At 57.4% G+C, this 21,391-nt stretch overlaps 5 protein-coding genes across 5 annotated transcripts; 3 read left to right on the forward strand and 2 right to left on the reverse strand.

Annotated features, from left to right (window-relative positions):
* Positions 1-109: 109 nt before the first annotated feature.
* KVR01_008706 (uncharacterized protein) lies at positions 110-9,035 on the reverse strand. The gene is made up of 5 exons (XM_044781461.1): positions 8,925-9,035; positions 8,370-8,486; positions 8,157-8,282; positions 7,434-8,092; positions 110-7,379 (listed from the first exon to the last, which is right to left on the reverse strand). Exons 2-5 carry the CDS (start codon positions 8,478-8,480, stop codon positions 386-388), a joined length of 7,890 nt encoding a protein of 2,629 aa, XP_044642473.1. The 5' UTR covers positions 8,481-8,486; positions 8,925-9,035; the 3' UTR covers positions 110-385.
* Positions 9,036-11,735: 2,700 nt separating this feature from the next.
* Positions 11,736-13,631, forward strand: KVR01_008659 (uncharacterized protein; the record flags this gene model as incomplete). The annotated part of the gene is made up of 3 exons (XM_044782518.1): positions 11,736-11,976; positions 12,053-12,996; positions 13,071-13,631. 3 exons carry the CDS (start codon positions 11,736-11,738, stop codon positions 13,629-13,631), a joined length of 1,746 nt encoding a protein of 581 aa, XP_044642426.1.
* Positions 13,632-13,993: 362 nt separating this feature from the next.
* Positions 13,994-15,149, reverse strand: KVR01_008756 (uncharacterized protein; the record flags this gene model as incomplete). Its single annotated transcript, XM_044788861.1, has 2 exons — positions 14,707-15,149; positions 13,994-14,487 (listed from the first exon to the last, which is right to left on the reverse strand). The coding sequence occupies exons 1-2, from the start codon at positions 14,792-14,794 to the stop codon at positions 13,994-13,996; spliced, it is 582 nt and encodes a 193-aa protein (XP_044642523.1). The 5' UTR covers positions 14,795-15,149.
* Positions 15,150-15,257: 108 nt separating this feature from the next.
* KVR01_008803 (uncharacterized protein) lies at positions 15,258-18,614 on the forward strand. Its single transcript, XM_044788337.1, has 2 exons — positions 15,258-15,929; positions 15,996-18,614. The coding sequence occupies exons 1-2, from the start codon at positions 15,778-15,780 to the stop codon at positions 17,965-17,967; spliced, it is 2,124 nt and encodes a 707-aa protein (XP_044642570.1). The 5' UTR covers positions 15,258-15,777; the 3' UTR covers positions 17,968-18,614.
* A 654-nt stretch (positions 18,615-19,268) lies between these two features.
* KVR01_008614 (uncharacterized protein) lies at positions 19,269-20,868 on the forward strand (the record flags this gene model as incomplete). The annotated part of the gene is made up of 5 exons (XM_044781412.1): positions 19,269-19,705; positions 19,801-20,263; positions 20,330-20,406; positions 20,546-20,760; positions 20,819-20,868. The coding sequence occupies 5 exons, from the start codon at positions 19,269-19,271 to the stop codon at positions 20,866-20,868; spliced, it is 1,242 nt and encodes a 413-aa protein (XP_044642381.1).
* Between the last annotated feature and the right edge of the window lie 523 nt (positions 20,869-21,391).

Below are 21,391 nucleotides of genomic sequence, written 5' to 3' on the forward strand. Positions count from 1 at the left end.
CGGCGGCAATCCGGGTATGGTACCCAGGCCCCTGGGGAGAGGCCAGAAGGGGGAAAAGGAGGTTGCCACTTTCAAGCCACATCTCACAGCATCAGAGAAACACCATCTGCTTTTTTCATGACCGTTTATTACACATTTCCTACATATCCTGAGTCAATCTTGCCGCACTAGGGTGAGTGTCTGCGTGTCTGCGTGCTTGATGCGTTCCCGTTCGTATTCCAGCCCAACCCCGGGCCTATTATGTCCACATCCACACGCGCACACTCGAGTCTTCCAGAACTCCTCGTTCACCCAAGTATCCTCGGCTTCTTCCTCTGTGCAAAAAAAGTCCGAGAATCTATGCATCGTCCCCGAAGAAGATGTCCTCAAACTCGTCCCACCCGTCCTACTCATCACCCGCCTCGGCCATCGGCGCGTCTTGCTCCTCGTCGTCGCGGTCCGGCTCGGCGTCCATGGGAATGACCAGCTCCTCCTCGGCTTCCCCGGCCGATGCCTCCCCACGGGCCGCCCTTGCCCTGGCCCTAGCAATCGCATTCCGCCGCTGCTCGTCAATGTAAGAAGGCTCGAGGTAGGCCTCAGGGTTAACCTGGTCAACCTCCTCGTCGTTCTCCCCCTCGACAACACCCTTGTCAGCGATGGACTCATCAATGGTACGCAACGCCTTGATAGCCGCCAGGCTGAGCTGGTCATCGCCCATGAGATACTGGACGTCGTCGCGGGGCAGGATGGAGTGCGCGCGCCCCTCGCCCGGCGCCATCCGGACAGGCGCGGCGGTCTCGTCGCCCTCGTACCGGCCGAGGAAGTCCTTGGTGGCGCAGTCGCTGAAGCGGCCCACGGCCTGCCCGCCCGCCATGACGACCTCCCTCTTCATCCGCCACTCGAGCGTGTCCACCTCGGCCGTCTCGTCCATCAGCATGTGGTACACGTACACCTTCTTGGCCTGCCGGAACCGCACGCACCGGCCCAGCGCCTGCCGCATCTGCGAGTCCCAGTCCGCCTGCTGCCGGCTGACGAGCGGCGACACGAAGATGACGTGGTTCGCGTTGTGCAGGTTGCTGCCGGCCGCCTGCTCCGAGTTGACCGTCTGCACGAGGACCTTGTGCTTGCCGTCCTTGAACGCCTCCAGGCTTCCGGCCTCGCTCTTCACGAGCATCGCCGCCGTGACGTGCTTGATGTTGGCCGCTGCTAGCTCGCGGTAGATCTCGGTCTCCATGGTGGCGGTCTGCACAAAGACCACGACCTGGTCAGCATCCCTGATTCGCCGGATGAGGTTGATGATGGCGCGGGCCTTTGGCCCCTTTGTGGATCCCTTGTAGTCCGGATCGGCGTCGAGGTATCGGACGGGGTCGCTCGTGATGGCCCCAGAGATGCCACTGGCGGTAATGACACGCTCGCTGTTCCTGAGCTCTGAGAGCGGGATGCATACGTTGTTCACGCTGCGCTGGCAGAGACCAACGCCACAGGGCTGCTTATCATCCGGCTTGCCGCAGAATACGTGACCACAAGTTAGCGAGACGAAATGCGCGTCAAGGTCACTGCCGCACTGCTCGTTGTGACATGCCCAGGTGCCGCCGAGGACCTCGACCACGAGTGACTGGAGGTTGCGCCTCGCGTGCACGACGACGCTGCGCTCGAGAACATCCGTCAGGTCACCGAGCACCTGCATCAGGCTGTCAAATATGACCTCCATAAAGCTGCCCCTGAACTTTCTCTTCCCTTCCTGGGGAAAGTCGGCAAGTGTCACGCCACATGACTCTGGAGAGATGTAGTCCTCGTCAGTTGCCGTCTTGGCAATGTCCCTGGCCACCCGAGCTCTGATCTCTTCCTTCTTGGCGATGGCCTTCACAATGAGGCCCCGGCGGTTGCATTCTTCCTCCCAGAAGGCCTTGGTGTCCTTGCAGTCCTTGCGAGCTGTGATGAGCTTCATAGCATCCTTGACAACCGGGTTCTCGCTTTCCACGTCGGAAGAAAGCTTTTGCCGGCGAGCGATGTCAAGTGACTTCAAATGCGCAAGGTCGAACTGGTCAGGGTTTGGATCACGGCTTGGGGGTTCCTCGAGCTTGTGCGGGAGTACGAAGCCCGAGTGGCCTCGCTCCGAGTCATCGTGTCCCCGATCCCATGTCAATTTCTGGGACCATTCCAGATGAAGGAGTTCCTCTTCCGCGGGATGAAATTGGTCGACATGGTCGATCAAGAACCACCTCCGTGTGTGGAGTGGTGTCTTCGTGATCCAGTCCCTGAATATATCAAAGTATTTGTGGTTCTTCTCGTAAAGTTCCCGGACTGGCGTTTTCCGCGACTGCACCACCGCCCTGGGCTGGATCGTCGGAGTCTCGCAAATTCGCATGTGCTCGAATGTCAAGCGAAGTACGCTCCGCAGTTCGTTGGGTTCCGTCTTGAAGTCGCCGAGTGCCTGTCGCATTGGCTCTGGCCAGATCAAAATGCGCATGGCAGAGCTGAAAGCATCCCAGCTCTGGAAGACACTCATGTCCATGTTGAGCACCGACTCCACAATCTCTACCAGGCTCTGGTAGTAGTCCAGATGCCGCTCGTCCTGTCCGTCGAGCTCGTCCTTGGCATTGGACAGCGTGATGAAGGTTAGCCTGTACGCCAGGAAGATGGCTTTGCCAAGCAGTTCCCGGCCGCGGTCTTCAATACCATGTATCTCCTCGTCGGTGTTTGAAAGGAGCCCCCGGGCAGCTTCGATATCGGGTAGACCAACCAGGCCGGACTGCTCCAGCACGTCATCAACCGACGCAGAAGCACGGATCGTGAGAGCCTCAACGGAGCGGTCGCGGCCGCTCTCCTTTCCTTTCCAGTCAATGCGGCTCATCAAGCGACGACGACATTCGGTGCCGACGTTGTTGGCATTATACTGCCGGCTTTGCAGTTCAATCTGCAGTTCCGCGTAGGCCAGCCGGGCAATCGGCGACATGGTCAACACAACCGGCAGCTCGATCTTGGCGACATCTGTTTCGCGGTGGTTCTTTCGCATGAAACACGAGACAAACGACAAGAGTTGCTGGTGTCGCTCTTTCAATGCCTTCAAAGACGGACGGCTCTGGAACAGGCCGGTCGATTCGAGATCGGAATGAGGTGCAAGCGGCTCGTTCTCGCATATTGGAGGCTGCCGTCCCTTGATCAACTGCAAGGGCCTCGCTATGTGCACGTTGAATAAGTACGCGGCCTTGCAGGCATCGCCAAGTGTGTTCAGCGGAGGAGTCCCGGAAAGCATCCACTTGGAGGTCGTGGCACAGTTGGCCACAAACTCCGTAACTGGGATATTCTCGTACGGGAATTCGTCCCAGATCACCCGTGACCAGCTGAAGATCTCGAGGAGAATTTGTGGGCGCCAAGCGCTTGTTTTCCCCCCGCGATACTGCCTCATCTTGTTATGATATGCGGGAGCGAAAGCCAGTTGCTCATCGTCGTCGAGCTTTGCAAGGTCAGCTCTGATCTGATCTAGTTTGTCCGTAAGGTCGGCCATTTCCGCCTTGACGACTTTGCCTAGCTCCAAAATCTTGACAACTTCATCTCGGACCTTTTCAAGAGTCCTCTGGAACTGCTTGTACCAAGCTCGGTAGACCTTCTGCATGGTCTGAATCTTGTCAACGTCGTTGGGGCTGCAGTATGCGGACATCTCCGAATGGTATTTGTTGTCCAGGAAGACCTTGTTGCTGCAAATGACAATGTCTGCCTTCTTCAACATAGCAATGCTGAGCTTTTGCAATTCGGCAAAGGTTGTAATAACAACGATGTTGTATCGCTTTGTGCCCAGGAAGCGCTTCGCCTCGCTCTGCCATTGATAGGTGAGCTGGTTCGGGACGATGATCAAAGTTGCCTGGAGATGGACCAAGCCATGGAGATGCTGGTTCTGCTTTCGCATATCCATGAACTCTTTCCTGTCTGTGCCACGCTGAACGTCAATGAGACCGAGACAAACTGCGGTCTTTCCGAATCCCACGTCGTCCGCCACGACTCTACCGCGGCGGTAAACGGGTCTCTTTGCATCGGCGTGGACCCGCATCCTCAGCTGTTCAAGGTGAACCTCTGCGGTCTCAATCTCCATGAAAGGTTCTGGTTCATGCACGGGCTCCCGAGACAGCATCCATTGCAGAGAGTCCGACTGCTCCTTGAATAGCTGGAGCCCGCCTTGGAAGCCCAAGGGAAGCGTTGAGTCTTCCAGGCGGACTGGACTAGGAGCAGAAATTATTGGCGTGCTCAGGACTGTCCTAGGATTCTCAATGACGGCGACCTCCATCGCAAAAGTCCCCGTGGTGCAGGTTGTATCCTCAAAGTGCGACGGGTGTTGGGGCAAGTGGGCTCGAGCTTGGTGAAGGAGCGCGTGCCCGTGAGCAAGGAAACAGACATCGACATAGCGAAAATTGTCTCGCTTCAATTTCAAATGGTCGAAGGGCGATTGCGACGTTACGTTGTGATCAATGTGCAGGAGGCGTGGCTTTGACTGCAGGTTCAGCTCGTAGTTCTGCTGGTCCACCGCCCTGTGCCGAGCAACTACAGGTCCCTTGACTTTGGAGGCCCCGGCATTGTCTGATGTCTTGACGACGTAGAATACCTCGGGAATCCTAGGAGCACATGAGTGACAGTCTGAGCTCAATTCAACATTCTCTTGAATGAGCACCACTCTCTTGCCAACGCCGACAAGTCCCATTTCGACAGCGGAATAGAGAGGGCCGATCAGTTTGGTCAACTCCGCGACGTCCAAAGGCTTGGTAAGGTCAAGAGTCTTCAATGTCTCCTCGATCTTGATGACCTGTTCATCATTCCCGAGTATAGGCAGGGATGTCGTGAGCAAGCTCTGGAACTGGTCGCACGAGGCTTCGTAACGCTTTGCGTGGGACTGCCCTCCCGTTTGGCGAATGCAGGTAGGGGCTGCCTTCGCGATGGTCTCCACATCATCGTATTCCATATTCGGGAAGCTTGTGAAATTGATCGCGAAATTGCCAAACTGTGCCCACCGGCCTCCGACGGAGCCTAGGACGGGAATCTTGTGACCTGGATCGACAAGGAAGGGCTCGTGGTCCAGGAGCACATCTTTGATGTGTCGGTGGATCTGGTCCTCTTTGGATATTCGCAGCAGCACCGGACGGGTCTCCATCGGGGCCCTGCGACCCATCTCTCGGCTGACAGTTGTGATCACAAAGGCATCTTGGTCTGCCGCCCCGATAGGATCGACATCTTTGAACAGAAAGTACTTTCTCTGATCAGCTTGGTGAACCCACAAGGCGTACTCCGGGAATCCACACTCCGGGTGGAACTCCCAGAGGCTTCCTTCCAAGCCTCTAATTTCCTGCTTGGTATCCTCCGGCACGTTGTCCAAGTCACCAATCTTGGCTAGCGACAACGCCTGTTCCTCTTGCAGCTCGAACTCTAACGGGAAAGACACGTGACCGGGAATCCAAAATTCCCATACTTGGGAATCTGGGAATAGATTCGTCTCTTCTCGCCCAAGAATTGCCCGAGCGATCGGTTCACCCTTCGGAAGAACACTAACGAGGAGGTCGGACGTGCTGCAGTATTGATCGAGGTGCAGGGACCAGGTCACCTCATCTTCCTCAACGAGCACTCTGAGTCTGAAGTTTGCCCCCCCGACGTATTCGAGCCGAACAACGTCGGTGATCTCGACGAACTGAAGCTGATATATGCTGTTGCACAGACCGTCGATCATGGCCTTGGCCAACTCGTGTCGCTGGGAACTGTCGCATGTCGAAGAGCGAAGCGCGTTGTCCAGCTTCTCTACCAGGGTGGCCGTCGGAGATTGCATCCACAGAATTGCTGGAAAGCATTTCCGGAACTCGTACTCAGCCTGCGCATATGGAACGAAGTTGATGTCTTCCAATGTCTGCTTAGACCTGGCAAGAACGTGTTCGGGGTTACCCTTGCAGCTCTTGCAATGGCTTACGCCGCACACGGTGCAGACGTAAAGCTCCACGCTGCTGTAGGACAGAATGTGGTGACACGGACAACGCCGACGGACACGCTTGGCCAGATCCAAAATGTCTTGGACAGCAGTTTGAGGGTATGAATCGGTGTTCATGGGGACGCTGTGTGCATACAGCTTCAAAAGTAGAGGGATTTGCGGTCCGTGGTCGACGTTTGCCGCATCGTGGTGGAAAGAGTTCAAAATCTCGGCCAGTGGCTTGAAGTCGCCGGGGTGAAATATGTGCTCCAACCAATCGTAGCCTTCTTTGTCTGCAACACGCGCGATCGCGGTGAGTGCGGCGAGGATCACTCCGCCGACAACGGTCGTTGTCATTGCATTGCCGGCGAGATCTTGGAGCTGCGCCTGCGTCTCCACGCTCATGTCGAAATTCTCGACCGGTAGGCCCTGAAGCCTCAGGGACTCTGCCCCAATAATTGGCCGTGCCTCGAGCGTGATGACAGGAATGGCGTTGGGGGTCAGGCAGCCAGTCCGACCGAACTTGATCTCGAAGGCAATCCTGTCGACGTTCTGACTGTTGTCGATGACCTGGGCCTTGTACCTTATGTCGTACGGTCCACGGCGAATGCTTCTCCCGTACAGGCCGTGGAGGTAGAAGCATTCCATAACATCGAGAATACGAAGGGGCATACGGCTTGCCCAAGGCTTCCACATGGTGACCGGGGTGTTTGCGTGGCCACTCAGGTCCCACTGCATCCAAAGATGAATGCGTGGAAGAATGTGCTTCCTCCGGTAAGCCGCGTGTCTGTCCTTTGAGATAGACCAGTCTGTCTCCCGCTCGCGCGATCCCTGGGCGTCAGACTCAACCTCGTTCCGGGCCTTTTGTAATTCGTGGCTGTTGATTGGAAACAGGAAGTCGAGCACCGAGTTTGAATGAGTATGCTCGAGTTGGGGCAGGATCCCCCGGAACATGTTACTCAGTGCCTGCGCGCCGGCCAACGTGAAGGCCCTGTGGCTGAAAAGGATCAAGTACTTCCGAACTCGTGTCTGCGGCATGTAAAATTGCTTAGTATCGAGTCTCAGCACGGTAGCTGAGTAGCCCATGAGTTGGAAAATCCCGTTGTCGACAAGCTTCTGCCAGGGGGCGCTGTCGACATTCTCACAGACGACGACTTTGGGCTGCCGGCATTTGATGTAATTGATCGCGCCGGCGAACGTCTGCTCAGACTGGTTCTTCCTCTCGTTTTCCGCGTTCATGGAGTCAATTGCAGAGCGCCAATCGTCAGGCGAGAGGTGTTCATAGGAGAGCTTGTCCCCATGAATTCTCTTCAACTCCGCCCATTTCTCCTGCGCTTTCTTGAGTCCAGCAAACTCCCTGGTCTTGTTGGTATTTAGCGACGAGAAATCTACACAGGACGTTCCAGCGATGAAGAAATCGACAGCCGGGATGGCTGCCTCCGCGCCTGTAACCAGGCGACTGCATAGTTGTTAGCGGCGACCAGGGAAATGATTGTTGTACCAGTAAACGTACGCCTTCTCTGAGTCTCCCTGAGAAAAGTCTCTCGCGTCCCTAAACAATCGCTTGGGCTTGCTGTTGCGCTTTAGGAAGCTTTGCTTCCACCACTCAATTTCACACGCGAATTCGTTGCTGACTTGAAAGACGTGGTTTCCTTCCTCATCCCTAAACATGGAAAACATTTCCATGACATGGATAGGCGCATCTGTGCCCGAGCATACCGTCCCGACACGAATGTAGTACGGACGACCGTTGCCCAGGAAGTGTGACAGGCCAATTGATCTCGCAATTCTCATCATAGCCTCGATTATCTCACGGAGATCGCACAGAGGCCGCTTGGAAGGGGCCTCATCCGATTCCACGGACGCCTCTGAGGGCTCTGGTGAGTCGTCACCGCCAGGGGGGTCAGGACGAGAATCGCTCAGTCGAGGTTTCTTGTTAGGCCCTGAAGCCGTGTCAGCTGCCTTGCGCTTACTGTTTGTCTTCTGCCCCGCTAGGCCGGGCGAGAGAAGAATCTTAGCATCGTTGACGGAGGTTCCGCCCGTGCTGCGAGCCATGGGTGCGATCGTTGATGGAGCACCCGAGCTCCTCCCTGGAGGACTCATCGGTCTCGTGGCAACACCAACGCCATGGTTCGCGTCGAGATGCAATTGTGAGGGCTGTTTCTTGTGTTTCTAATGATAATGTTGTAAGCAATACTGCATATGTAGTCTAAGGTGTTGGAGATGGGTGTATTACCGGACGACCCGATGAGCCAATCTTAAGGCCAACATGACCGAGCTGAAGTGAGGGTCGTGAGCCTCGTGGAATTAACAAGGAAGGAGAGCTGGTCACTTCTCGCGTGGAGCTCAGCGATGGTTGTTGCTGCGAAAAAGATCGTTAGCCACGCGCAACAATGAAACGATTCCAGGCGAGACTGGCACTTCGGGACAAGATATACGAGTTACTCACCGTCTCATCAGTCTTCTCGTCGGCAGCAGAAGTAGTAGCTGAGCCAAGTGTCTGAGGCGTAACGCCAGCATGCGACACGGGTAGCTCTGGTTTGGATTGAATGGGAGCCATCGTGACCTGTATCTCGAGTTCGTCAGGACTCGATTCAGCGTACGTGAGTTTGTAAGAACACATGAACGGCGCGAGGAGATCAAGATCAAGGACGGTGCAGGAAGGCCACACACGGTGAGAGCAAGAGGCAGAGATTGGAACTTAGGGCTTGAAGCCTCCTAGGGGAACGGCAGTAGTGGAGCAGGCAGTGTAAAAAAACAAGATCTTGGAAAGGGTAAGGCAAGCTCAAGCTCGTCAAGAACGAAAAGATTGATCAACTTACCACCTGGAGGAGTTGGAGGAATGCCGGGCTGCCGGAACAAGCAGTTGACAGTCAGAAAAGCAGCCCAGGGTCCTCAGGGAGCAGCCCGGATGCAGACAAGAGTGCAGAGTAGCTGAAGAGGAGATGGATGGTATCGAAACAAACAGAGGGAGGTCGAAAGTCGAAAAGATTGATGAACTTACCAGCTGGAGGAGTTGGGGGAATGCCGGGCTGCCGGGACAAGCAGCTGACAGTCAGCACAGCAGCCCAGGTCCTCAGGGAGCAGCCCGGATGCAGACAAGAGTGTAGAGTAGCTGGAGAGGTGATGGAGGGTATCGAGACAAACAGAGAGAAGTCGAAATTGGGGCGTTGATCGTCGAGGGTAGAGCCAGAGGTGGTGGGAGGGTAAGGCAGTGGAGGGTAAGGGCAGAGTGGTGAGCCGAGCGAGGCTTTGAAGGAAAGAAAACCGCAGCACCAGACAGCAAGCAGTATGATTGCAGGACAAGTCAAGAAGTGTTTGCAAATTGAGTTGAACGGGTCCAACAGGTGCAGGCTGTTGCTGGGGAGGAAGAAGGTGAGCTGTGGGGGGGAAGAAGAAGAAGGAGGTGAGCTTGGGGAAGGGAGGTGGACTGAAAACAACAAGCAAGGCAGGCAGCTTGGGACCAAGCTCTGGTCCAAGGGGTCCACATCCGCAAGAGACAGCTGTGATAGGTTCGTGAGAGCGAGGGTGCCATGGAAGCACTGCTGGCAAACAGTACGGGGGCACAGTGCCGTAGAGGGTGAAATCCTAAACCAAGTTTAGGACACTTGATGCTGCGAGGCTGCGAGGCTGCGAGGCCGCGAGGCCGCGAGGCCACACAGCCACAAGGTCACGAGGCCACAAAGCCGCGAGGCCACGAGGTTCTAAGGCAGCTCCTTCAGCCAGGTGTGCAGTGCTTCCGGAAGCTTCCAAGGTTTGAATCCCAGGGCCAGACCAGATATGTGCCATCCACAGGCCCAGTCCAAGCCCAGAACAGACAGCTTGGGCTCACAGGCAGCTCACGCCGGCTGTTCAGGAGAGCCTTGGCTCCAGCCAGGTTAGATATGGCCCAGGCAGGCTCACTGGTACGGGGGTAGTTGTCCCATTTGTCATCTCTCAAAGGGGTTGCCTCTGAACTTTCAACCAGACCCGAGATAGGATCAATGAGTAACCTCCTTTGTCTTGCATCTCGACAGCCAGGATCGAGAAATAACGGACAGACCGTTCCTATCAACAGCCTCGGGCATGAACTGTGAGTTGTGATAGGAATTACCGCAATGAGCTTGGGTCACTCCTTAAACCTGTTGATCAAATTTCGTCCGTAAACCCAAGGCGTCGGAGCCATCGATACAAGAGCAGCCCCATCACTGATGAGCTACGCAAGCTAAGCGTATCCGGTCAGATGTTCAATATCAGCTGCACATATCTTTCCGGAAGCTTTTGCCGAGACAGCCCGATGAAGCACATACGTCGATGAGATGTATGTGCTTCATCAATGAGATGCCTGGGCATCCTTAGATGGTCATCCATCTGAGCTCAGCGAGTGTGCCTGAAAATTGGCGAGTTTGTGTCATGGTCCTTTGTTGCGGCCAAGTTCCCATGCTCAAGGACGACCCTTATCCACGACGTTGGAAAATTGGAGCAAGTTGACAGCCGTGTCAGCCGCATGGCCTTTGGATCTATGACCCTGTAAGCTGAGACTTCGGGATGACCACGTTGAAGTTATTTATACAGGCAGTTTAGATTATGGCAACAACCTTCGGATCGGCTTCTATCTCATCGGAATAGCCAACTCGTGATAGGCTGAACACTTCCGCGTCATGGGCAAAAGACATCAGTGTTGGTTGTTCATGGCTAGAATAGAGTGGAGGTTAAGCGGGAGCACCATCAGGTATCTTCTCGGCAGTCCCGGTCGAGGAAAGGAGATGGAAACCGCGTGGTGAGCCTCGGTTGTGACAGGGTTTGCCACAAAGTTGGAGAGACAGCCTGCAAAGAATGGTGGATCAGACCTTGAGACCTTGGAGGCATTGCGTTGACGGATCATCGAGTACCCCTGGCCCCGGTCCAGACCGCGGTATCCATCCGGTAGGAAGACTTGGGTCTAGATGTGTGCTGGCTATTAGGTCAGCCGAAATCGATATGGATCATAGCTCAGAAAGATTTGTGATGAATCACAAGACAAGGAAACGCTGAAGAGTGACCTTCTTTCCAATTTGTGAGGGGTGAGATGAATGTGGAGAAGAACATGTCCACAGACCTTTTGCATGTACATATATTACTAAGTGATCAACATATGCAGTTGTAGAAGGCATGCGTATGGGGATTCGAATTCGAGGCTTTCCAGGAGGACTGTCCATGTTGAATGGCTTCTCCTGGCAGACTGGATTGGTCCGGCAGAAGCGTAGGAGAGAAGAAGAGCATTGTCTTCAGGGGCCTGGTGAGACCACAGAGATATGAAGTATGAATACTCATGACCAAGGCCTGCTGCCGTTGACCCAAGTGGAGTGAGCTGCCATGGTGCGGCAAACTCCGTGTAAGTTGTCATACAAGTCGTCGGTTCCCGCAACCATCCGTGCTGCGAGTCTATCCATGTCCTTCTGCCACACCTACGCAATTAGCAGGTTGGTCGTACGAGTTGCTATGCAGGTTTTCTTGCAGCTTATCGGGAAGTTTTCGTTTTTAAAGTTGTGTTGTACCTTCTCCATCCCACAGCAAGCACCTTCCCGGCGAGCCCAACCCATCCATGCATGATGTGGTCGTACCGTAGTGGCACTGGGAAGTCGCGCCCCCAACGTACCCCCACGCACCCAGTTATGCATGTGCACAGACGCACTAACACCGATCTACCACAGGCCACGCGTTAGCACGTTAGCAACGGTCACCCCCGTCAGAAGCGCAGCCTCATGGGCCCGCGACGCGATTCCTCAAGTCACTCCCTGCCCGCGTCCTACTGCACACGCCCTTGAACATGTGCTCTGGCCATGACGATTCAAGCATGGCCCCAACCACATCTACCCTCTCCGAGTTGACACGGACGCCGACACCACCGTCCAATGAGTCGCATTACCTCACCGCGAGCGAGGGCACCTCGGGCAGCGCCAGCGTGACCGAGCCTAGCAGTCCGGCCGGCGACTCGAGGGATGACCTGAGTCGGCCCAAGGCTGTCTATCGCGATGCCGTCACTCTGCCGCGCGAGCTCAAGCTGCGCTGCCACATCCACCTGGAGGAGCAGTACTGTGAGCACAGCCCCATCTCCCATCCTCTTCCTGTTGTGTTGTCATGATGCATGCTAACTGACAACACGCAAAAAAGACACTGCCGCCCTCAACCTGTTGAACAGCCTGCTATGCGACGGCATCCCGCCCGCCGCCCACGCGCAGACCAACCACCCAGGCTGCGTCGCGCCCCCCGCCCAGATGGCGGTGCTGGCCACGCTCGCCATCCACCCCAAGCACACCTCCAAGCTGCCGAGCTCGGCCGCCCACGACGTCTCGTCCCTGGCCCTGTCGTACCTGCGCACCGTCCTGGCCACCGTCGGCCCCGTCAACGCCAACCTGCGCGACGCCTTCCTCTTCCGCGGCGACAGCGGGCGCGGGAGCCGGCGGCGCAGCTCCGAGAATGCCGCTGCTGGTGGGCTCGGCGGCGACGTGGAGAGCGACGAGGACCTCGTGCGCGGCAAGACAGCCAACAAGGGCAGCATATGGGTTCGCGGCCAGGACTTCTGGAGGGTCCTCGGCTGGGCCTTCAACTGCAGCGCACAGCACCCTCACCGGTGGCGGTGGTGGCAGCCGTGGCTTGAATACATGGTCGATGTGCTAGAGGCGGACTACAAGGAGAGAAAGAGGCTTGACCTTGAGCGCGAAGGCTGCCAGGACGAGTACGAGTACCAGCTCCTCCAGGAATCGCTGCTGGTGTCGTATGTGGTGCCGAAAAATAGCCGGGTCAGCGCCCTGAAGCCGATCATCAGCGCCTTGTTTGCGGATGGCAATACCTCATCACAAGCCATCTTCAAGGAAGTGTTTACGAGGGAGAACAAGGTTGCGTCCAAGACTAGCAAGAAGAGGAAGCGAGACCGGGTTGACCTCGAGAACGACAAGTTCGGCGACTACGACGACGATTCATCCACAGGGGGATCGGAACCACCTACCCCAGAACACCTCCGGGTGCTAGCCATGGACGTCAAGAACGACACAGCACTGTGGTCAGGCTCGTCATTGTTGGACACGATACCGCTCCGCCTGCGACTCTTCGCCTTGGTACGTATTTAATGCACAAGGAGTGCCTACCCCCATTCCCGTTCTCGGATCTCTCGTACTGACCGCGGTCACAGTTATCCGAGGCAGCATGCGACCTGCCGAGAACGTGCGTGATCAGCCTGCCGGACCTCTACGAGAAGACCACAGAGCGGATCTCGCAGCTGCCGGTGGTGGCGTTCTCCAAGTTCCTGGCGCAGCACGACACGCCGCTCAGCAAGGACAGCCTGGTGGCCATCATCCGCTGCCTGATGCCGTACCTGCTCCCGGGCACGGCGCCGCGGCCGAGCGACGCCGACCCGGAGGTGGACGCGCGCGAGGACATCAGCACGCGGATCATGGAGCGGTGCTACCTGCCGTTCGCGTACCGCACGGCCGAGAACAACGCCAAGCTGTCGCTGGCGCTGGAGGCGCTGCTGCGGCTCGACTTTTGCTCGTGGTCGCCGACGCTGCAGCACGCGGTGGAGAAGGGCGTCGCGGCCCGCAACGACAAGGGCGCGCCCAGGAAGGGCGGCCGGTTCCGGACGGACGGCGAGCTGGCGGCGCAGGATATGCTGCGCGCCTCTGGGAAGAGGCTCCTGGCGTGGGTTGAGATCCTGAAGATGGAGCACGAGATGGAGTGCGACGATGAAGAGTAGATGTAGAGAGAGAGTGTGTGTGGTTTGTGGCAGCATATCGCTACCACCCATTGCTAGAGCTTACCGTGCGATGGCCAAGGGCCTGGCCAGTATTTGCGGTTGTGAAGGGCAGTTAGGGAGTAACGGTTCTTCTCATGGGTTGTGAGTCACCTGGGAAGCTGTAGTGACAGCAGCAAGGCGTTTGGTGGCCTCTGGCAGAGGCGAAAGGGAATACCTGCCATGTTCGGAGTTATGGTGTTTGAAAATCAGGTAGAGCCAGCCGATGGCAGTCATGACAATCAAAAGATCAAGGGGCAATATTAGCCAGAGGAGCATGGAGAGATGGCTTTTACATTTATATACTACACACGGCGGCCAACGCTCTACCTCTTGGGAGCTGGAGGCGACCAAGCCTGCGGCTGCCAGTCCTCGCTCGGCCCACCGCGTCTACTCTGCCCCCACGGGTCCTCCTTCTTGCCAGCATCCTCCCCCGGCACGGCGGCACCCCCCTCCTCCAGGCTGCCCCCCTCCCCAACCATGCTCATACTGCTGCTGCCGCCGCCCCCAAGCGCAGGCGCAGCGGGCTGCCCACCAGCATCCAACAGGGTCGGCTTGGCGGCCCAGCGGGCGTCGGCCTCGGCGGCCAGCACCCTCATCTGCTGCTGGCGGCGGACCTCGGCGTGCTGCTCCGGGATGGAGGGCGGGGCGTCGCGCGTGTGCCGCAGCCACTGGTGCCACTGGGGCGGGACTTTTACCTCGCCGTAGTGCGTGTCGCGGCGCGGGTACTGCACGATGCGGCGCCAGCGGGTGCGCGGGTCCGCCGGGTCGCCGCGGACGTCGCGGAACTCCCAGTATGTGTTGCCCTGGAGGTCGAGGCCTGGTTGGGGGTTGTTAGTCTGGGTCTGTACTTTTTTTTATTATGTTTTTTATTTTTGTGTGTTTCTGTGTGTGTCTGTGGTAGGGATGAATGGAAGGATGGATGGGTGGATGGGTTAGAAACAAGTTTGTTGTTGTTGTTATACCCAGCCAGTCTGTGATGTGATATCCCGGCCTTGGCTCTCGTGATGGGGTCGGGCAGTTGGAGTCTCTCACTCACCAACGAGGAAACGTTTGCGCCACGGCAGGCGCAGGGCCTTCCACTTATACCATGTCTGCAACAGAGGTGAAATCTGTTTCGGGGGCATGGCACCTGCGGTCGGTGTGTGGCAGGGAGTGAGTGTTGTGATGTGGCACTGAGATGGATCCAAGGAGCGCAATATGGAAACTATTGTTAGTGCCCTTTTTTTTCTCTCTCTCTGTTTTGATCATGATGCGTCATGGCCTGTCAGTGACCATGCCTGCACGCGACAGGCCGCGTTAAGTACCAACGGGGCCAATAGGAAGCCTCTGCGTGGTGGATCCTTCCCTGTACCGTCGCCTTGTCGGGCATCGACCAGCCATCCGCCCGAGGCAGCGTGGGCACGTTTATTTGTCCCTGGACCCCTGGACCCAGACCTGTGTGTTGTTGCATGGGGGGGGGGGCTGCACGCTGCAGGGTGGGGTCCCGCTGGCTGGAGGGGCTGGAGGGGCTGGAGGAGACTGCCAGGGAGAGGGACAGCCAACTCTCCCCATCCATGATTATTATGCCGCCCTGCACTCATGACTGCATTGTTTGTGCCTGGCCTGGCCTGGCACTAGTATAGGGACATTAGTATAGGGACATTTCAGAACATGCTGGATCAATGCTGCAATCATCTCCCATGGATTGCTCGCAATTTCCATATCCACAGCGTAATTTCGCCCTCTCCCGTGTTCGCGTGGCATTTCACCCGACATTCCGCCCTTGTCGCCATCGCATCAGTCTTCAAAAGCACGACAAACCGACCCTGGTTTGTTAACCTTCTAGACTACCTACGGAGTACTGACTGACTCTCCGACTCTCCGACTCTTCAACTCTCCAACTCTCCTCCATCCGCCTCCGAAACAACCCTCTCCCCCGGCGCCACCAATAAGACGTGCCAGACCGAGCAGCACTGCCTGACTGCCTGGCCACTGACGTAAGCCTGCGAAACAGCCGCCAGCCCGTCATCTCCGTTTCCTGCCGTTTCGGTGGGGTGAGAGAGCGTGCAAGAAGAAGAAGCAACTCTCGACTCCCAGTCCCAGCACAATCCTCGACTCAGCCATCACCATGTCTCTGGATCGAGACCTCAAACGCCTCCGCCTGGAGAAGTACACCCCGGCCGCTGCGAACGAGGCGCGAGAGTGGATCGAGGCCATCCTCGGCCAGCGAATGTCCGGCGACCTGCTCGAGTCGCTGAAAGATGGCGTCGCCCTGTGCAAGTACGTCTCACAGAATCCCACTCATGACTTCGGCAGCCAACAGCCAACTAATACTCTCCCGCACAGGCTCGTCAACCTCGTCCTGCCTCCCCCCGGCGTCAGGTTCAAGGCCTCGGCCATGCCCTTCGTCCAGATGGAAAACATCTCACACTTCCTCCGCGCCTGCAAAGGCCCGCCACTCAACCTACAAGAACACGACATGTTCCTCACCGTCGACCTGTACGAGGCCAAGGATCCCGCACAAGTACTACAATGCATCGGCGCCTTCAGCCGCGCCGCCAACAAGGCAAACCCCGCCTCCTTCCCATCCGCCATCGGGCCCCGTGCCTCGGGGCTGAGCCCCCAGAGGACCGGCGCCGCCGGCGGCACGCTCTCGCCAACACCCACGCCAGGAGCACGGCCCCGCGGCCTGTCAACCTCCAGCAACGCATCCTCTGCATACGGCAGCCGGCCGCCCTTGGTGGCGTCCAAGACTGGAGACTCCACAAGCGGGCGGTGGTCCCCTGCCAAGAGCCCTACACCAAGCGGGCCCAAGTCACCCTCCGTCTCCAGCTGGAGCAGCAAGGCCAATGAGGGCGCCACGTCGCCGGCGTGGAACATCGCGCAGTACGGCTACATGGGCGGCGCGAGCCAGGCCAACCTCGGCATCTCCTTTGGCGGGCGGCGGCAGATCACTAGCGCTGGTCCGTCCGTGCCCAGCCTCGCAGAGAAGGAGAAGCGGCGGAAGGCCAAGGAGGCCGAGGAGCAAAAGCAGCGCGAGGAGGACGAGGCACGGCGCCAGGCAGAGCTCGAGGCCGAGGAGGAGCGCGCGAGGGCCGAGGAGGCGCGCCGCTGGGAGGCGGAGGCCAAGCGCCAGCGCGAGCAGGAGGCGCGCAAGGCGGCAGAGGAGAAACGCCGCTGGGATGAGGAGGAGCGCCAGTGGAAGATCACCGAGGAGAAGCGGCGCAAGGCAGAAGAAGAGGCCGAGAAGCGCCTGGCCCAGGAGCGAGCCAAGGCCAGGAGAAAGTCGGGCGACTCCAGACTGCTACAAGGCCAGTTCCTCAGCCAATACCAGGCCGAACAGCCAACGGGCGCCCCCGCCGGCGGCGAGGAGGTCTACAGCAGCCGGATCAAGCAGCTGGAGAAGGAGCTCGAGCTCGCGCGGGAGAGGGAGGCCCAGTACGAGCGCGAGCGCCAGGACAGGCTGCGGCTCAAGAGCGCCGATGCCAAGTCCAGGGCGCGCTCCCGCAGCCGGCCCCGCCCGGCCTCAGGCGAGCCGAGCCGGCAGGACTCGTGGGCCCGCGGCGACGAGCGCTCCGCCATGTCGCCACCGCGCAACGAATACACACTCCCGGGCTCCCCACTGGCCCAGCGGCCCGCACCCCCGCCGCGCCAGGGGTCCCGCCCGCTGCCCGACCCGGCGGCGGTCGCCGCGGCGGGCCCGCCACCTGCAGCCGCAGCGATGGTCAAGACACACCGCACCGGCGAGTCAGCCAGGTCGGGCGGCACGCGGTCCCGCGCCAACACGGCCGGCTCGCGGCCCCTGCCGGACCCAAAGACCTACGCCTCCTCGCCGTCGACAACCCCCTCGCCGCAGATGAGCCGCGCCACCGACCGCTACGCGGCGTCCCCCTCAAACCCAACAGCGGCACCGGCACCGGCGGCCCCCGCGCAGCAGCTCACCTACTCGCGCGAGATCGGCTCCTCGGCCGAGGAGCGCGACGCCGAGGACCGGCGGCGCGCGGCGGCGGCGCAGCGCGCCAAGGCGGGCGGGCTCGCGTCCAAGTCGCTGCTCGAGCGCGAGATGGAGCTCGAGAGGCAGCGGCAGCGCGAGTGGGAGGAGTCGCAGAAGCAGACGGCCAAGGCGCCGCGCAGCACCAACGCCGACGGCGGCGTCGACGGCATCGGCGGCGGCGTCGGCGGGCGCTGGGACGTCAGCCAGTTTGCGGGGTATACGGGCGGCGACAACATGAACCGCGGGACGCAGGGGATCGGCGCCGGGAGGCGGCAGATCGGGGGCCCGCGGCCGCTGCCTGGGACGCCTGGGCCTGCTCGTTGAAAGCGTGCTTGCGTGGTTTCGGTTTCTCTCTGTCGTCTTGGTTGGGCATCCTGGCGTGGCGTGGTACAGAACGGTGCGGTGGGCTTTGTGCTCTCTCTTTTTGTTGTGTCTCCCGGTGGCCGGTGGGTGGTACAGTTTATATAACTTGTTGGTTTGATTGGGGCTTAATATCTGCCCCCCCCCTGCTGGGTGGGCAGCCCTCGTACGGCGCTGGTATACCCCATTCCTGCTATCTACTGGGTTTTCTGGAGGATGATCTGCCTTGTTGTTGTGCCTTGGTCTTGCTGGCGTAGTCGCTTGCCTGCTTTAATCCTACCCCCCTATGGTATCGTCTCGTGTTGTGTTGGGAGCCGGTCAGCGGTCCAGCCCTGAGGTTGAGGTGGATGGATGGATGGTGATGGAGAGCGGATACCCTATGTAGCACGCAAGCTGAATGGATTGGTTTACAAAAACTGCCGGCGTTGACTGCGCTGGATTGCTTCAAATGTTTGCAGAACGGAAACTTCCGGCATGGTAGATGGCACAGTCTAGAGGCAGGCAGGCAGTCGCTGTGGCTGAGGCGGCATCAGGCTCGTTTTGGAGGGAACTATCGAGAGCTGGACTTAGCATCAGCATCGCCACATCCGCATTCCCACTATTCCCTGCGGGTGGTTTCGTTAATCAACGCCTCCCCATACACATCACCCGTCCCGATGAATCCTCCATTGGTCAGTAGATACGATCGAGTTAGAAGGTGATCTGGGTCTTGATGTGAAATTATCCCTAGGGGAGATCAAATTTGACAAGCCTTTGTTCGACTTGAAAGCTGCTTGACATCCTGCTGCTCAGCCGAGATCTGGCATGCGCTGGCGCGCGCATGCGGGCAGGCGGGTGCTGCGCCCTGCCCTGCTGGCCATTTGTGTGGGTGGGGTTTGGTTCTGCTATCTGCGGTGAATGAGGACTGGGTTCGACCAAGATGGTGTGCTGACGTGCTTGGTCGGGCTGTCCTGGGGGCTGAATCCCACCAACTTTGGGTAGCAAATGTGGGCTTCCTCCTCGTTTATTCGTAGCCTTGATCATACACCGGCCAGATTTTACAATGCCTCTTTGGACACTTCCTTAGTCTTCTATTCCACCGTGCAGCGACACTTATGAATACGCTCTGGGTGTACATCGGAGCTCAACTCCTTTGACCTACACCGAAGCGCGCCACGCGGAGTGACTGGCGCCTGGTTACTTCGCTTGCCTCATGTGGGAGAGAGGTACTCGAGTATCGAAGCAGCAGGGTCTATCATCTAATTGGAGCACCTCTTCCGCCCGCAATGGATCCCTTGTCAGTGACCTCTGCGGTCGTTGGGATCGTCGGTTTCTTCTTTCAATTGGCCAAGACAGCATCCAAGGTGAAGACGGCCGTGGAGGAAGTGAAGTCGGCCCCAAAGGAGGCCAGGAAGCTTGTTGAACGGTTGACGAAGCTGCAGACCTTGGGCCTACTCATTGGCGGGCACCTGGAGCGGAGAGCGAGCATGCCAAACTGCTCATCGTCGCCTTCCCTGGACATCCTGTCAACGAGTCTAGCCCAGTGTTTGGCCAAGACACAAGAGCTTGAGCAAATTCTTTCGAAGCTTCTGATCCCGCAATCCAAGTTCAGCACGAGCTCTCGCCTCAGGCTTGTGCTTCGCAAGGAAAAGCTCAACTCCCTGGTCCAAGAGATTAACAGCGCCATCTCAGACCTCGAGCTTTTCATACTAGTAGATATGTGGTAAGTCCAGATGCCAGGTATCAACAGAGCCAGGATCTAATGTCTAGCCACAGGACTTTGCCATCGATTCAACAACAGCTACCTTCAATACCTAGCAATATGAATGAACTCGAGCCTCAGGAAACCCCGGTTATGGCGTTAGAGGACTCGGCACCTCACCAATACCATATGGCCCAGGAGATCCGCCGAACTCCAAGAAAGCGGAATCGCACATTCAGATACCTGGGTGGTATCACCTGGGTCACATCTGATACTTGGAACGGAGGCGATGAGAGTGATGGCGATAACCATATAGCCCACAGAGAAGGACGCATCACCTTTCGACTGCCATACACGTCGAAGGAGCTCACCATTTACTACGCTCATGGCATGGGGACTCCATCATACGCACTCAATGTGGTCCATATCATTGAGTTGAATTCCAAGCTAGGCCTCCGGCTTTGGCAGCTAATGACGCACGGGAGTGACGTGGACAAGCTCCATAAACTGATCTCGAAGCGAAAGCTGTCACTATACAGCATTTTGAGGCATTCTGATCGGGATTTGAACCTTTTTTTTGTATGTGTTCTGCGTTAGCATGGATGAACCGTCCATGGATGCTTCGATGATGCTGACTGAGCCCAGCTGGCGGTGTCCGCGAAATGGGCCAACGGGTGCAGATATCTGTTGCAACATGACTTTCGTCACGAATTTGAGCAAGGGTACGCTACTTTTCACTCTTTTGAATTTCAACCCAGTCCACTAATGGTCATTCCGTAGCGCTTCTTTTCCTCCCTTCAAGGTTAGGAGAACTCATCTTTCAGGGGCGTCTGAAGTTGCAGACATACTCTTGTCCGTCAGAACCCCATGCATGCTGGAAACGGACGTGCTGTATCTACTGGATAACGGTACTGAACCCGAATACTTCACCCGATATTTGAACGTGTTCATGAAATCCCTCGGAAACAATCACGTTAAGTTCCTTCGTTGCGCCTGGAAGCGTCTCGTGGAGAACATGTTCAACTATGGCGTTGTTTCCGACTGGATCCCGGCTGCTCGCTACCTGATTGATCAAGGTATTGATATACATCAGCGTTGCGGAACCTACAGATCAGGATACACGCGAATTCTGAGCCGAGCAGATCACCCTTGTGAAGCTGACGACAGATCGCATTCTTGGTTAAAGATGCTAAAATCATGCGAAGTTGACCTCGTGGCCTATGTCGCAACTGAATTGAAGATCATGAAGAAATTCGGACTTTGTGTAAGTTTGAATACGAGGAAGAAGAAAATAGTCGTTCTCGACTTGGACGGTCTGCCGATGCCTTCATGGCGATGGAAAGTGCCGCGGGTAAGCAGCATCGCTGAAGTCTTGGGCGAGTTTCCCCATCTTGGCATCGAATTTACACGCAGACCAAGGATGATTCGCCTGAGACTCATTCTCAACTTGAAGGGCTGGAAGCATCATGCATGCTATACCTCTTGGGCCGACTATTGTTTTCCTTTCCTGCTTTCCCCAATAGACGTTGAATGGGGTGAGGATGATGTCCTTGCGGGAACATGTAACCAGGCAATCGAAATCAGGGACAGGCGCTTTGCTAGGCGACAAGCCAGGAAATGGAAGAAAGCGCACCCTGGGGAGGTACCGCCTTCGGACAAAATGCCTGGCACTTGGGTTGACTGATCCTTTTCATATTCCCACCGGAA

The sequence above is a fragment of the Diaporthe batatas genome, assembly GCF_019321695.1.
Source record: "Diaporthe batatas strain CRI 302-4 chromosome Unknown Contig00010, whole genome shotgun sequence".
Classification (NCBI taxonomy): Eukaryota; Fungi; Ascomycota; class Sordariomycetes; order Diaporthales; family Diaporthaceae; genus Diaporthe; species Diaporthe batatas.